General features: G+C 66.2%; 3 protein-coding genes across 12 annotated transcripts; 1 reads left to right on the plus strand and 2 right to left on the minus strand.

Moving 5' to 3' along the window:
* The first annotated feature begins 2,349 nt into the window (after positions 1-2,349).
* On the plus strand, positions 2,350-4,540 carry MISP3 (MISP family member 3). 5 transcript variants are annotated; one of them, XM_051835816.2, is made up of 3 exons: positions 2,352-3,475; positions 3,930-4,003; positions 4,212-4,514. In XM_051835816.2, exons 1-3 carry the CDS (start codon positions 2,923-2,925, stop codon positions 4,227-4,229), a joined length of 645 nt encoding a protein of 214 aa, XP_051691776.2. In that variant the 5' UTR covers positions 2,352-2,922; the 3' UTR covers positions 4,230-4,514. The 5 variants fall into 5 exon arrangements, with proteins under 5 accessions (XP_051691778.2, XP_051691777.2, XP_051691776.2 ...); XM_070058886.1 differs by having other exon boundaries at positions 2,355-3,475; positions 3,930-3,992; positions 4,212-4,540; XM_051835818.2 differs by lacking the exon at positions 4,212-4,514 and having other exon boundaries at positions 2,350-3,475; positions 3,867-4,004.
* A 2,747-nt stretch (positions 4,541-7,287) lies between these two features.
* Positions 7,288-10,307, minus strand: C16H19orf67 (chromosome 16 C19orf67 homolog). 5 transcript variants are annotated; one of them, XM_051835813.2, is made up of 6 exons: positions 9,784-10,307; positions 8,953-9,094; positions 8,714-8,814; positions 8,446-8,634; positions 8,012-8,146; positions 7,288-7,672 (listed from the first exon to the last, which is right to left on the minus strand). In XM_051835813.2, exons 1-6 carry the CDS (start codon positions 10,098-10,100, stop codon positions 7,498-7,500), a joined length of 1,059 nt encoding a protein of 352 aa, XP_051691773.2. In that variant the 5' UTR covers positions 10,101-10,307; the 3' UTR covers positions 7,288-7,497. The 5 variants fall into 5 exon arrangements, with proteins under 5 accessions (XP_051691773.2, XP_051691772.2, XP_017196122.2 ...); XM_051835812.2 differs by having other exon boundaries at positions 8,953-9,097; XM_017340633.3 differs by having other exon boundaries at positions 8,446-8,631; positions 9,784-10,306.
* A 696-nt stretch (positions 10,308-11,003) lies between these two features.
* SAMD1 (sterile alpha motif domain containing 1) lies at positions 11,004-14,835 on the minus strand. Of its 2 annotated transcripts, none has more exons than XM_070058396.1 (6): positions 14,708-14,835; positions 13,203-14,338; positions 12,382-12,685; positions 12,179-12,275; positions 11,961-12,072; positions 11,004-11,822 (listed from the first exon to the last, which is right to left on the minus strand). In XM_070058396.1, exons 2-6 carry the CDS (start codon positions 14,181-14,183, stop codon positions 11,664-11,666), a joined length of 1,653 nt encoding a protein of 550 aa, XP_069914497.1. In that variant the 5' UTR covers positions 14,184-14,338; positions 14,708-14,835; the 3' UTR covers positions 11,004-11,663.
* Between the last annotated feature and the right edge of the window lie 124 nt (positions 14,836-14,959).

Raw genomic sequence — 14,959 nt, forward strand, 5'->3', positions numbered from 1 at the left:
CCTGCTAATGCTGCCTGGGAAAGCAGTGGAAGATGGTCCAAGTGCTTGGGTGCCCGCTACCCACGTGGGAGACCCGGATGGAGTTCCAGGCTCCCGGCCCAAGCTCTGGCTGTGTGGGCATTTGGGGAGTGAACCAGCCGATGGGAGATCTCTGTCTTTGTCTCTGTCTCTCCCTGTCTCTATCTTTCTGCCTGTCAAATAAATAGATAAATAGACCTTTTTTTTTTTTTTTTTTTTTTTTTTTTTTTTTTTTTTTTGACAGGCAGAGTGGACAGTGAGAGAGAGAGACAGAGAGAAAGGTCTTCCTTTTGCCGTTGGTTCACTCTCCAATGGCCGCCACGGCTGGTGCGCTACGGCCGGCTGATCCGAAGCCAGGAGCCAGGTGCTTATCCTGGTCTCCCATGGGGTGCAGGGCCCAAGCACTTGGGCCATCCTCCACTGCACTCCCGGGCCACAGCAGAGAGCTGGCCTGGAAGAGGGGCAACCAGGACAGAATCCGGCGCCCCAACCGGGACTAGAACCTGGTGTGCCGGCGCCGCTAGGTGGAGGATTAGCCTAGTGAGCCGTGGCGCCGGCCTAATAGACCTTTTAAAACAAAAGATCTCTCATTCTACATGTTGGGGCAAGGCCCCCTCTAGGGCTCCGTGCTTTGCTGGTCTCAGCCCCAGTCACACTGTGCAATTCTGACCTTGATCTGCTGAGAAGGGCCCTTGCCTGCCAGGGGTCCCAAGCCTGAGAGGACACTCCCCCACCCCCACCCCAGGGCCAAGGGGAGGTGCCCAGCTATTAAACCCTATACCTGGGGTAGGCACTGTGGCGTAGCAGGTAAAGCCGCTGCCTGCAGTGCCAGCATCCATACCCGAGAGAGAATTTGAGTTCCTGCTGCTCCACTTCCCATCCAGCTCCCTGCTAGTGCACCTGGGAGCAGCAGGTGACAGCCCAAGGGCTTGGGCCCCTGCCACCCACGTGGGAGACCAGGATGGAGTTGCTGGCTCCTGGCCCTTGTGGCCATCTGGGGAGTGAACCAGAGGACAGAGACAAGAGAAATCTCCCACCCACTGGGTCACTCCTGAAATGCTTGCAACAGCCAGGGCTGGGCCAGGCCGAATCCAGGATGTGGGAGCTCCATCCGGGTCTCCCCTATGAGTGGCAGGGACCCAAGCACTTGAGCCGGCACCTGCTGCTTTCCCACGGTGCCCATGAACAGGAAGCTGGAGCCGGAAACAGAACCCAGTCCACTCCAATGTCAGATTTATTTATTTGCAAGGGAGAGAGAGAGAGAGAGAGAGAGAGAGAGAGATATCTTCCATCCGTTGGTTCCCTCCCCAGATGGCCGCAATGGCTGGAGCTGCACTGATCCAAAGCCAGGAGCCAGGAGCTCCATCCGGGTCTCCCACGTGGGTGGCCAGGGCCCAAGCACTTGGGCCATCTTCCGCTGCTTTCCCAGGTGCCATAGCAGGGAGCTGGACCAGAAGCGGAACCCAGGCCCTCTGATATGCGATGCCAATGTCCTCAGTGGCAGCTTAACCCGCGGGGCTGGGCCACCAAGCCTGCTCCCCTGTGGAGATTCCACTCCCAGCACCCCCCCCCCGTGTGAGGCAGATTTATACCCATTTCACAGGAAAGCAAGCTGAGACTTGAAGAAGGGTCAGTCCTTGCTCAGGTTACGAGTTGCAGGCAGAGGTTCCCATGTGGCCCTTGGGGTCAGACGGCGGAAGCTGGGGTTCTGGAGCAGGTAGAGCGAGAGGGGGCGGTAACAGGGCAACTCAGGGTTGCTGGGGGTTTGGGAACCTCTGTAGCTGCTCTCCTTGCCACTTTCTCTAGGTCACCCCATACTTCTTCCGGGTCATCTCAGAAGGGTGGGGGGGGCCTGGGGGTAAAATGCCCCCAGGAGGTGTCTGGCTGGCGTCACAGCCCCCTCGTCCCCGCTCTGGGCCTTCCCGGCCCGCCTGGGCTCGAAGTGACCTCCTGGATACCGCAACCACGCTGCTGCCTGCGTCCCTGGCAGCAGGAGGGGAAGCCCGGCTGGGTCCCCGCAGGCGCCGGCAAGGCCAGGCCCGGGGGCGCGAAGCGTGCCAGGCGGCTCCTGGCGCCCCCTCGGGCCGCAGCTGGGCGCTGCGAGGGTGGCAGGTGGAGGGAGGGCCCCGGAGGCCGGGGGCCTCGCTGCCCGCCAGGTGGCCCTGGCCAGGCCCACAGAGGTCCTGTCCTGAGGTGACCCGGCTGAGCCCTGCCCGAAATCCGGGGACCCACAGAGGCCGCCCCCGCCCCCACGAGGGCGTGGCCTGAGTGCTCCCTGCAGGTGCCGGGGGGCGGTGCCCAGCCCTGCCCCCCGCGCGGGGGCCGTCCTTAGAGGCCAGAGGCGGGTCAGAGAAGCGGCCGGTGCAGGCGACGCCTTGGAACCGAGGGTGGCGACCGCAGCCACAGGTGCGGCGTCCCTAGCTCCAGGCATTAACCCCCCCACGCCCTACCCCCGCGGCGCTAGAAACTGAGGCTTCCAAGCTGCCCCCAACACTGGACATCGAGGCCTCCGGGCCGGGGGGCGGAGCCCTGGGGTCGTCTGACGCGCAGGGCCAAGAGGCCCCCGGGCCAGACAGCGAAGACCCGGAGCCTGCGGCTGGGCGGGACCCCGAGGACCCCAGGCCGGGCGGCGAGGCCCCCGGGCCCTCCGCACAGCAGGGCGTGGAGACCCCGGAGCAAGAGAGCGAAGGCCGCGGGGTAGCGGCGCAGTCGGACGCAGAACACCCGGGGCCGCCTGCACCTGTGGGTTCGGGGAGTCCCGGGCCAGACAGCGAAGACCCCGGGCTGTCCGAGGAGCGAAGGGCAGAGGTGTCGAGGCAGTGTCCACCTCCGCGCCCCGAGACCTCCGCCTCTGGGTCGGGCCTGGAAGACCCGCAACGGTCTCCAGAGGAGGAGCAGCCGCTCATGGAGACGCCCATTGAACGCGAAATCCGCCGCAGTTGCGAACGCGAGGAGAGCTTGCGCCGCAGCCGGGGTCTGAGCCCGGGCCGCGCCGGCCAGGAACTGGTGGAGCTGCGCGTGCGGCCGGTGCTCAGCGTGCCCGGCCCGGGCCCCACGCTCCCGCGCGCCCTGGAGCGCGCGCGGGCGGGCGCGCAGATGCAGCGAGACATCGAGCGCGAAGCTCACCGGCAGGCGGCGCTGGCGCGCCCCGCAACCCCAGAGCCGCCGCGCGCCCCGCAGCCGCCGCCGCCGCCGCCGCCGGGCGAGCTCAGACGTTTCTTCGAGGAGGCGGCGGCGGCGACGGCGGAGGGCGGCGCGGGCCCGCAGCCCGGAGGCCGGCCGCGATCGGCCGCGCAGGGCCGGGGCCCCGTGCTGGCCCGCGCCCCGCCGCCTGTCGCGCCGTCGTTGCTGCAGCGGGAGTTGTGCGAGGTCCGCGCTCGCGAACTGGAGCTCCAGCGCCAACGGCGCAGCATCTATGGCACCGCCGAAGACGAAGAGCCGGCGCCGAGCCTCACCGGTGAGCCCCAGCCTTCTCCCCCGACCGCCCTCTGAGCTTGGGGTCCCCCTGCCAGGCTCCCTGACTCCTGGGACCCCCCCCCACCTCTCCACACCCCTGCTTCTCGGGATCTCTCTTTCTGCCCTGCGCTCTTATCCGCTCACCTGGATCCACATCTCCCAGGCTTGGGGGGACCGGAACTCGGGCTGCGTTTCGGTCCTACCTGTAACCTGTCTGTGCACTTGTGGGGGGGGGGGCTCCTGTCTCTCCTCGCTTTCGTTTGCCTCCTTCATTGTCCTGGGTTCCCGGACTGGGTGGAGGCCCCCACGGGGAGGAGGAGGAGGAGGGCGAGGTGGACACCTGTATGTGTTTAAGGGGCGCGGCCGGCTTCTTTCGTCCTGGCCGCCTCCAGCTTGGTGAGAGGAGGGGGCACCCCCGGCTGAGCGCCCTTCCCCCCGCCCACCCACCCCCGCAGCGAGCAGGGGCGACGGAAAACTGGCGGTGATCTGGCCTCCCCGCAGAAAGGCCTCGGAAAACGGTTTGGAGCAGGTGGGGGCTCCCTTGCCCTCTTGCACCTGCCTCGATCCTGAGCCAGGACGGTGGGCGGAGCTGGGGCTCAAAGTGCAGGGAGCAGCCCCCTCCTGGGGGGGAGGCGGAGGGGGAAGGGAGGGGGGTCCTCAACCATCACCACCCCACACCCACACCCACGCCGCGTCCAGATGCTGCCCTCTCATTGGCTCTCTCTCCACCCACCCAGGAGGAGCGCAAACCGTGAGGGTTTTACGCGAGCTGGGTCCCCTGGCCGGAAGTCCCGCAGGTGTCGGAGGACCTGGCTGGGGACGGTCCAGCCGTGCCCCGCAGATCTGCAAGAGGGGTCAGCCAGGTGCGCTGGGGAAGGTGACCCTCTGGCCACCTGGCCGCCCGCACCAAGCCCCACCACGCCGGGATGGGTACCGTGCAGCCCTCTGCCCCCTGAGCACGCAGACCCCGCTGACTTCTCTGCCTGCCTCTCCCCTTCGATCCCTCCTCCGCTCAATAAAGCCCCCTTGCTTTCTGGGCAGTGCAGCCTGAATCTCTTCTGGGTCCTCGCCGTTGGGGGTGGGGTGGGGCGCGGCCAGCGCCAGCTGCAGGAGGCGCCGGCCGGAATGTGGAATGCGCTCTTATCGCCCGGGTCTCCCCCACCCTCTCCACCCCAGCCCCGGCTGCCTGTCTCTGCCCCCGCCAGACCCTGCGAGGCTGGGACCCGGGGCCTACTGCCCCCTGGCGGCGCGGGTGGGAAATGTGGCGCTCACACAGAAGTGCACCTGCCCTGCGTTTGTTTGGACTAACCAGGTGCGAGCCACATCCCCCCCACCCCCCATCGCACCCACACCCGCCAGGGGGATGCCAGCACTAGGTTATTTTCGGTTTTCAAAAGTACCTGGGAATCCAGAGAGCAACTGCACTTTTAATGATTGCGACTGCGTGAAAGATAACATCGGGCATTGTGCTGGGGGAGGGAAGGAGGTGCAGGGATCCAGGCATTTGGGCCATCATTGCTGCTTTCCACCAGGGGCATCAGCGGGGAGCTGGATGGGAAGTGGAGCAGCCGGGACTTGAACTGGGATGCCAGTGTCGCAGGCAGCCGGCCCCGGTCGCCTAAGCCTCCACCTATGGGAGGCCTGGACAAAGGCAAAGAGGGAGTTGGGGCTGCCAGTGTGTGAGGGCTGGGAGTGTGGCGTTGTGGGTAAAGCCGCCCCCTGCAGTGCCAGCATCCCATATGGGCGCTGGTTCGAGTCCTGGCTGCTCCACTTCCAATCCAGCTCCCTGCTATGGCATGGGAAAGCAGTGGAAGACGGCCCAAGTGCCTGGCCCTCTGCACCTGCGTGGGAGACCCGGATGGAGTTCCTGGCTCCCGGCTTCAGCCTGGCCCAGCCCTGGCCGTTGCAGCCATTTGGGGAGTGAACTCTGCAGGTGGAAGAATCTCTCTGTGTCTCTCCTCCTCTCTCCGGCACGCTGCCTTTCAGGTACATAAATACATCTTTAAACAAACAAACAAAAGGAATGCACATCCACAGGTCCCAGCCCAGCCCTGGCGATGACGCAACTCTCCCCGTGATTCTGACGCAGGCTGGTTTTGGAGTCTGGGTGTGGAGGCTGCCTGGGCCACAGCACCCAGGAAATCGGCAGAACCCTTTTCTTCCGCCTCCGGGGCGGCCCCCAGTCCCCAGTGCACTGACTCGTGCTGTGAGTGGAAGATACAGGCCAGAGGGGGAATATGCATTTTTTTTTTTTAACAGGAGCCACACGATGAAATAATTTGGATCCGTGGGACCCAAAACATCACTAAAATAAATCGGACCGCTTGCTGTTAAAATGCAGCAACCAGAAAACCCCAGATGGAGGATTGGAAAAGTTAAAGGGAAATGGAGCTACAAGATGTCCTTTAAGGGAATTTTTTTTAAAAATGTTTATTTCACTTGGAAAGCAGAGCATCATGGGGAGAGATCTATACACCGGTTCATTGCTTGTAACAGTCAGAGCTGGGCCAAGCCAGAGCCGGGAGCCGGGAGCTCCATCCAGGTCTCCCTCGTGGGCGCCGGGGACCCCAGTACTTGAGCCCTCACCAGCTGCCTCCCAGGTGCGCATGCGCAGGAAGCTGTCTTGTAAGTGGAGCAGCCAAGACTCGAACCCACACTCCCATAAAGGGATATGGGTGTCCCAGGCAGCGGCTCAACCCACTGGGCCACAAGGCCCTCCTCTCCCGCATTTAAAAAGAATCCATGCCCCGGGCCCTGCGCTGGGGCAGGTGAGGCGCTTGGGCCCTGCACCCACCCACAAGGGAGACGTGGATCCAGGCTGGCCCAGCCTTGTGGCCGTTGTTGGCCATCTGGGGGAGTGAACTCGGGGCGGGGGGGGGGGGAAGACCTCTCCTTCTAACTCTTGCAAATAAATCCACTAAAAAAATTAAGGGGACAGCTCGGGGGTGGGGGGGGTGTGTCTCTGAAGGGGGGGGAGCAAAAAAGCGACTCTTGCTTTAAAGGGTTAAGTCCGCCCCAGCCTCCAGTCTAGCAGTGACCAGTGGCTTGGGTGTCCTGCGGGGGGGCTGCGGCTTGCCGGGCCTGAGCCCCGCCTCTGCTCCCTGCAGATTCAGACCCTACGAGGGGTCCGGCACGTGGGAGACGCCCCTGGAGCTCCTGCCCCTGGCTTTGGGGAGGCTCAGCCCCCTACCCTCCCTCCCCACCCGGGGTGGGTATTGAACAAGTGGATGGAAGCCGACTGAGGCTATGCGACCCCTTCCTCTTCCCAAGGGGCCAGCTGGCGCCCCCCGCTTGTTTGGGGGTGCTCTGGGCAGGTGAGTTCATCTCGGCCAGGGCCGATGTTCGGGGACGCTCGAAACCTTAATCGCGGGTTCCTTAGGAGCCTCCCACCCCGCTCCTGACATGCTGCCGAGAAGGGCCACGCGCCCGTGCTCCGGCACCCAAAGCACAGAAGAAACTCTCGGCCCTCAGGAAACGGATCGTAAAGCGCCCGCTCCTGAAGCATCTTGGGAAATGTAGTCTTTTGGGGGTTAGAGAACCACTTCCGGGTTACAAACCCGGGCGTGGGCGTGGCCCCCAGTCGCTTCCTCCAGTGGGCGTCGGATTTCCCCGCGACCCGAAAAGCGAGGCTTTCCGGGTTCCGGTTGTCGACCGCCGCCGCCACTTCCCTTTTTGGCTTCACGAGCGCCTCTGCGCATGCGCCGCGCTCTCAACCCACGCCTGCTCTTCCCCAATACTACGTTTCCCAGAAGGTCGCGCGAGTGGGTGTGACCTCCAAGGGGCGGGGCGCGGCGCTCGCAGCGGACGCTCAGCCACTGTGACCTCTTTCTTTTATTTAATGCAAAACCGGTGCGTCCGCCCTCAGGGCCCCGCGGCCGAGCCGGACTCCGTGTGGCGGGTCAGCGCGGCCTGGCCCGGGGGGAAGGCGAGGCCAGGCGGCGCCAGGAGAACCAGTGAGCCCGCCTCCTGGAGTTTGCAGTTGTCCGGCCCCGGCTCTCGCCCTCTCCCGCCCCCATCCCAGGCTCAAGACCCCTGCGCGGCCCAAGCCGCGGGCCCCGCAGCGCTCGGGGGCCGGGCCGGGCCTGCCTGGCCCGTGAGGATCTGGACCAGTAGGTCGGTGGCCAGCATGTGCGAGGGCTCTTCGAAGCCGATGGTCAGCAGCTGCTGGTAGTCCCCAGGCGGCTGCGGGCACAAAATCCTGGGAGACCGGGGTGTGGGGGGTAGGGCAGGCAGGCCTGGACTTGAGCTCCCCTGGCCCCCTCCTCCACCGAGACAGAGGCTTTGTTGCGAGCTGGGGGCGGGAGTGACCCTGAGGAGGGGGTGGGGGAGTCATTTCCTTGTCTCTGGGCCTGCCAATCACCCTGCTAAGCTGTGCATCTCGGGGCAGGTAAATCACCCTCTCTGGGCGCCTTCCATGGGTCGTGTGACACGTGTGCAGGCATGATGAGATGATGTGGCTTCCAGAGTGGGAGAGAGGAGGGGGTCCTTGGTGGGGCTCTGCCCCCTGCCCGCCCCAGCGCCCAAGCCCCGCCCCTACCATGAATACAAGTCGTCCTCGGCTGGTCCCAGGGGCACCCATCGGCCGATGGACCACAGCTTCTGGATCTGCGGGCACGAGTTGGCCAGGGTCTTGCCGCTGTCTTCCCACGTGTCTCGGTAGCACAGAAAGTAGCTGGGAAAAGCCAGAGCCGCCCGGAAGTGGTCAGGGTTCCCAGCTCCTGAACCTGGCTGGCGCAGGCTGTCCTGTTTTTGGAGGGGAGTTACCCAGATGCCCCCGTCCCCCAGGGGGCAGGGATGCGACCCAATGCAGAGAAAGGCCTTTTGGGGGAGGGTGGGTGGGAGGACTTTTATTTTAATGAGAGGGTAGGTAAGTTTCAAAGGTGGCTCGGTACCCCACCTCTGTGCTTGGAGAGGCTGGAATTGGCATTGAGCAGAGGGAGAGAGGACTTCGATTTTGGTGAGGGGACTCACTAATCCACACGGCTGTGCTGCCCCTGGCCACTGGGCTCCAGGGTGGTCTCCAGATTCCAGCGCATCTTCTTGTAGAGGTACCGGGGGAAGCGGGTGGCCGTGTAGGCAGCCGGGGCGCAGTATCTGAAGATGGACACCTCGTGGGTAGGGCTGAGGGAGAACCTCCCGCAGAAGAAAGAGGAGATACTGCTGGCGGGAGATGGCATGAGGCTGGGCTCGGCCCCCACCCCCGGGACCCCTCCTTCTCCCGGCCCCCCAGGCCCCTTACCTTAAGGGGTCCGTCTCCTCCATGTCTACCAACCCAAAGGAAGCATACATGAGGACCAGCTGTTCTAAGCGCAGGGTCAGCTGTTGGGAGACTTCCAGCAGCTGCAAGGAAGGGGGTGCACGGTGGGTGAGGGAGCACCTGCCAGGAGCAACCCCGCCCCCACACCTGGAGCTGTGAGAAGACAGGGGCGAGGGGGAGGGGCTTAGGAAACGGGGTGGGCGGGGCGCACTAGGACGCACTCCCTTCCGGACCAGTTCCTGGAGGGCTCCGTGGATGGGAGGCACGCTTCTGGCCGCGGCCTCCAGGTACAGGAAGTAGGGCTCGCACATTTGCAAGAAAGTGGGCATAGCCTTGGCCAGCTGCTCCGTCTGGACGCGATCCCTGCTGGAGAGACGGGGAGGCCGAGGTCTTTACATGAGAGCCCTCCTCCATTCCGGCAGTCAGCTCCACCTGTACCCCAGGCGCCCCACGCCCCCTTTGCTTCTCAGGATCCTGTTTGGTTCAAGCCCATTTGGAACAGGTGCGGGAATGAAGGCACCTGAGACCTAGGCTCTGGGAACACCTTGCTGGCTGGATGTATGAGAAGTCCCTGCCCTCCCCCTGTTTTATTCTTTTGGGGGGATTGCATGAGCCTTTGGGGGTGTCTTGGACCCCCCGACTGGTGCCATGGTGCGGCCAGTTAGGCTGCCCGGAACCTGCCACGCCAGCATCCCCTCTCCAAGCACCTGTTCAAGTCCCCGCTGCTCCACTTCCAAGCCAGCTCCCTGCTCACGAGCCCCGGGGAAGACAGCCCAAGCTGACCCAAATCCTTGGGCTTCTGCCACCCACCGTGGGAGGCCCGGGTGGGAGTTCCCGGCTCCTGGCTTTGGTGTGGGTCAGCCTGGCCTGCCCCGTGGGCATTTGGGGAGTGAACCGGGGTGAGGGGAAGCAGCTGTCTTTTGTCTTTGTCTCTCTCCCTCTTTCTCTATCGCTCTCTGCCTTTCAAATAAATCTTGCAAAAAAAAAAAAAAAAAAAAAAAAAAAACCACCCCAAGCGAGGACTTTCACACTGGGAGAATCCGTGTTGTTACCTGTACAGCAGGTAGCTCTGGAAGTCATCTGCCTTGCTGAGCAGGTAGCGGAGTTGTTCAGTGATGGGGCTGAACATAGTGTCGAGGGGTAAGCGAGTCGGGACTGGCCCAGGGTCAGGGGCCAGGGGCTCCTCCGGGGAGGGCGTGCAGGCGGGGGCCTCCAGCAGCGGCTCCAGTGGGTCCCCGGGCCTGCCGGGGGACATCAGCCAGCGGGGGTCTCCGCAGGGCTGCAGCCCGGCTTCTGAGCCGTCGGGGGGCGGCGTCTCACCAGGGCAGGGCAGAGGCAGGGGCCCCATGAACCACTGTTCCGAAGCCATCCTAGGCCTGGCCGGCTGAACCCTGCGCTCTTGAAGTGAGGCTGCTCACGCTGGCAGGCTGCGGGTTCGACCCCGCCCCCAGGAGCCCGGCCGGGGCTGGGAGCCCAGCGCAGCCCGCTCCGATTGGCCCTCCTACCTTGACCTCTCCGCCGGCCGCGCCGCGGGGTGGGGGGTGGAGGTGCGCGAAGTTCGCCTCGTTTGAATTTCAACCCCGCGGGAGGTGGGCGCGCCGCTGCGGGTCTCGCGTTCCAGAGTGGGTGGGGGGCGGGGAGGAGGCGCCCCCAGGGAAACCGTGTCTTGCGCGCAGCCTTGGCGCTCTTCCTGGCGGTTTCCTAACGCGGGCGCTCAGGGCGTAGGTACAGTGGATGGATGCACCCCCACCCCACCCCCTTCACCCGGCTTCTGTTTTCTGACAACAGGTGTGGACTTGAGACCCTACACTTAGAAGAATAAGCTTACGGGGTCCCAGCTGCCCGCTGGCTCCTCTGCCGGGGTCTCAAACTGATGGGCCCCCCACCCCATCTCCCCAGCCTCTGCGGGTTTGGGATTCTCCGGTAGCGTGTAGAAGCCGGCAGCCCCAGGCTCTGGGCATCAGCTCACACAGGTGTGGACTCCACCCTGCGGACCCTTCCAGGTGTTGCTGAGCCAGGTGCCCGGTCTGTGAGTTTTTTTTTTTTTAAATGGGCTCTTTCGTCCCCTGCGGCTGCAAGACAGGGGGCAGCCAATGTGCCTGCACCTGCTGCCGCCTGCTAGGCTCCGTCCCGTCCTGGGCACGGGGCGAGGATGCCGCCAAGGCCAAACAAAGCTCCCCCAGCCCTCTTTAAACCTCACTCCCTCCAGCTCTCCCACGCCCCTCCCCCACCCCATTCATAAAATGGATTCCGTGGCGTGCGCGCGTGTATCTTTTTTTCTTTTCCTTTTTTTAAAATTTTATTTAAAAAAAAAAAAAACCCTTCGGTGCAATATTAAAAAGCAATACAGCCAGCTGGAGCGACAACAGAACCAACGGGAGAGAGGGGGGAGACAGACCCAAGGACCCACCCTCCCCCCACCCCCAGCTGCTCCCGCCGACAGGGCGAGCAGGGCTGGGGCCATGAGTGGTGGTGGGAGGGAAGAAAGGCCACGCACCAAAAAACGAAAAACAGGCAGAACAAAACATATATATATATATATAGGAATAAACACCTGGTTGGGCCGAGGAGGATCTTGGGGCACCTTCCCAGCCCCCTCCCCAATTTTTTTTTTCCTTTTTTTCTTTTAAAAAATGTCCTGGGACAGGAGGGAGGGAGGGGGCTGATCTGGGGGCAAAATGAGCAGGCCAGAGTCCCAGGCGACATCCAGGCTCCGGGAGGGTGTGCTGGGGGCAGGTGCAGAGACACACACGGGGTGGGGGGGCAGCAATGAGCACAGCAAGGCCCCGCCCCCTACCAGAATCAGGGTAGGTCCGCACCCTTCGCCTGCCCAGTCCAGCTCCTGGCCTCTGGGACACCTTGGGTGACATGGAGGCAGGAATGGGTCCCAGGCGGGGTGGGGGTGGGGACAAGGGGCGTGGCGGCTCTGTGCTCATCCCAGGAAGCCTTCCGGGTCATCGTCCTCGAAGTGACCCTGCTGCAGCACCTTGATATGGTGCTCATAGATTTTCAACGCTGGCCCCAGGCGGATGGACAGGCCGGTGAGGACATCGGTGCGCTGCATGAGCAGCAGGGACTTGCCGTCGATCTCCTGGGAGGCATCGAGAGCGCACGCGAGCGCACACAGAGGCAAGGCAAAAAAAAAAAGGATGGGGGGCAGCAGAGTTAGAAGCCGCGCCGGGGTGACGGAAGCGCCGCGCCTGCGCAGAGCCCCCAAGCGGGGACTCACCTGCTCCTGGAAAGCCGTGGCTTGCTCAGGGAAGCCCGCCTCGGTGAAGTACTCCACGACGTCCATGACTGTCCACTCCACGGGGTCTGCCGGCTTCTCTTTGCGCCCGGCACTGCACCCAAACAGAGGCCACCATGAACGTCCAAAGCCCCGCACTTGCGACAGCAGCACCCCCTCCCTGCTGCGGGCGGCTCCCACCCCTACCCCTTGCCACTTACGGGCAGCCAAAGGGGGTACCGTCGGCTCCTGGGAGGGCTGGCTTCCCGGGGGGCAAAGGCACCGGGGACGGGGAGTCAGGCCCGGTGGTCGAAGAGGCTGCCAAAGACAAACCCACGGCCCTTGACGCTCTCCTGCGGCTGCGCACGGGGGCGCGCCTGCCCGGCCAGCGTTCGGGTGGTGGTGGTGTTGGGGGGGCTCTCACCTGATCCCCCCTCCTTACTCAAGGCCGCCATGGAGAACACCTGGCGGGTGCCACTGCCCGCGGCCGGCCCCCGCCCTTCCTCCTGGCCAGGGTGGGGGCCACACAGCGACCACTCCTTGGCCCGCTCCTTGGCGGTCTGCGGGCCGCGCTCGCCGCCATTCAGCTGGTGATGCTGCGCACCCGCGGGACGATCGCTCTCGGGCACCTCCGAGCCCTCGGACACGACGTCGTCGTCGTCGTCCTCGTCGTCTTCCTCCTCCTCCTCCTCCTCCTCCTTTTCAAGCACTCGCTCCTCGCCAGCTCTCTAAGGGGCCGCGGAGAGAAGCGCGCCGGGTCGGCAGCTGGCCCGATCCCGGACCCAGACCGCACCCCCCGCCCCCGTCCCCGCCAAGCCCCGAGGAGCCGGGCCTGAGGCGCGCGCGCGTGCGCGCGAGCCCAACGCCACCTCCAAGAACGACGCGCACCAACTTCGCGCGCGTTCGCTCCGTGCCAGGCGCCGCGCGAGTCCAGCCCCCATCCGCGGCCAGATCCCGCTAAAGTCGTTCAACAACCCCAAGGGGTCGCTACCGCCAGGAAGCCGCCTTTTTTTTTTTTTTATAAATTAAAAAAAAAATCCAACCAGCGTTGGAAACTGAGGCTGGCGGAGATGGAGTCACTTGCCAAGGTCACCAGGCAACCCCAGCCCGCACAAAACGCGCGCCCAAGCCCCGGCTTCCCGCCCCCCCCGCCCCTCCAGCCGCCCAGCTCCTCCCGGGACCCGCGCGCCCCCGCCACCAACTTCGCCCGCACCTGCCCCCCGCGCGGCGCCCCCGCGCGCTCACCTTGTTCCGCGCCGCGCGGGCGCTGGCGGCCGGTGGCGCCCGTCCGGGCCTGTCCCCGCGGGGCAGCGCAAGCGCTCCGAGACGGGTGCGCTCCAGGCGGCCCCGCGCCGCCGCCTCCTCTTCCAGCAGACCCTGCACGCGGCCGCGGGTCAGGCGGCCGCCAGCGCCGCTGCTACCCCCGAGGTAGCGCACGACTTCCCGCAGGCTCACGGGCCGCGCCGGGCCGCCGGCCCGCGCCGCGCCCCCCTCCGGCGGCGGCTGTGGCTGCTGCGGCGGCGGTGGCGGCGGCGGCTGCTGCTGCTGCTGTGGCGGCGCCGGCGGCTGTGGCGGCGGCGGCAGCGGCGACTCCCGGGCGGCGACGGCGGCGGCGGGCGGGGGGGCGCGGCGCGGGCCGGCCGGGGGCGCCGCCGCCGGGGGAGCGGCGGGCGCGGGCGGCGGCGCGGCCAGGGGCGCGGCCCGCTGCGCGCGGGGGCCCGGCTGCGCGGGGCCGGGCGAGGGGGGCGCTGTGGCGGCAGCGGCGGCGGCGGCCGCGCGGGGCGCCCGGGCCGGGGCGGCGGCGGCGGCGACGGGCGCGGGCGGCGGCGGCGGGGCGGGCGTGGGCGGCGGCGCGGCGGCGGCGGCGGGGCCCCCGCGGGGGGCGCGCGGCGGGGCCGGCGGGGTGGCTCCGCGCCGGGGCGGCTGGACGCGCGCCGCGTTGCGGTACGAGATGCTCCCCTTGTAGCTGACCCGGAGCACGGCGCGCTGCTGGATCAGTTTCTCGAGCTCGGCGCGCGTGCGCTCCGGCTCCGGGCCGTGCCGCCGCCGCACCATCCGGCAGATGCGCTCCAGGTCCGGCCGCGCCTTGCGCGAGCGCAGCGAGTCGATGGTGTCCAGAATCCACTCTTGGTAGTGCGGGGAAGCGGCGGACGACGAGGCGGCGGCCGCGGCCGTGGTGGCGGCCGCCGCCGTCTCCGGCGGGGGTAGGGCCGGGGGCCCCGCCATGCCTCCCGCCCGGCCCGGCTGCACCGTGCGCGCTGCCTCCCTCCCAGCGCGGCGCCCCCCTCCCCGGCTCCCCTCCCTCCGCCGCTGCCCGCCTCCTCCGCCTCCCCCCCCGGGGGGCGCAGCGCCTCGGCGGAGCGGCGGCGGCGCTGCTGTTTCTTTGCAAAAAAAAAAAAAGAGAGAGAGAGAGGGAGCGAGAGAGAGAGAGAGAGAGGAAAAAAAAAAACAGTGAGAGAGAAAGAAAAGAGAAAAAAAAATATGCACACACTCACTCACTCGCACGCACGCACACACAGACCCGCTTCTGCTGGGCGCGCGCGGGGCCGGGGATGCGAGGGAGGAGGGGTGCGCGGCGCGGCCGGCCCCTCCCCGCCGCCGCCGCCGCCGCACGCGCGCCCTGCGCCCGGGACACTCCGGCCCCCCTTCCTTCCCTCCCTCCCTCCTCCCGGCCGCCCGCCTTCCTCCCTCCCACCCCCACGCGCCCGCTTTTAAGGTGGAGCCCGGGCCCCCCGCCCGCCCCCTTTTACCCTGCGCTCGCGCTCACTCCGGCTCGCTCCGGCCCCCCCTTACAACTCCCGCGCGCTTTTTAAGGAGGCGCCGCGGAGTTGGCGCCGGGGCGGGGGCGGGGGAAAGCGGCGGGCGGGGGAGGGGGAGGGGAGCGCCGGGGGGAGGGGAGAGCGGGCGGGCGGGCGGCGCTCGGCCGCCCTCCAGCCATTGGGCGCGGGACCCAGACGTCCCCGGCGCCCAGCCCCCCTCTCCACGCCTCCCCGGCGCGCTCC

This window comes from Oryctolagus cuniculus, chromosome 16 (assembly GCF_964237555.1).
Source record: "Oryctolagus cuniculus chromosome 16, mOryCun1.1, whole genome shotgun sequence".
Taxonomy (NCBI): Eukaryota; Metazoa; Chordata; class Mammalia; order Lagomorpha; family Leporidae; genus Oryctolagus; species Oryctolagus cuniculus.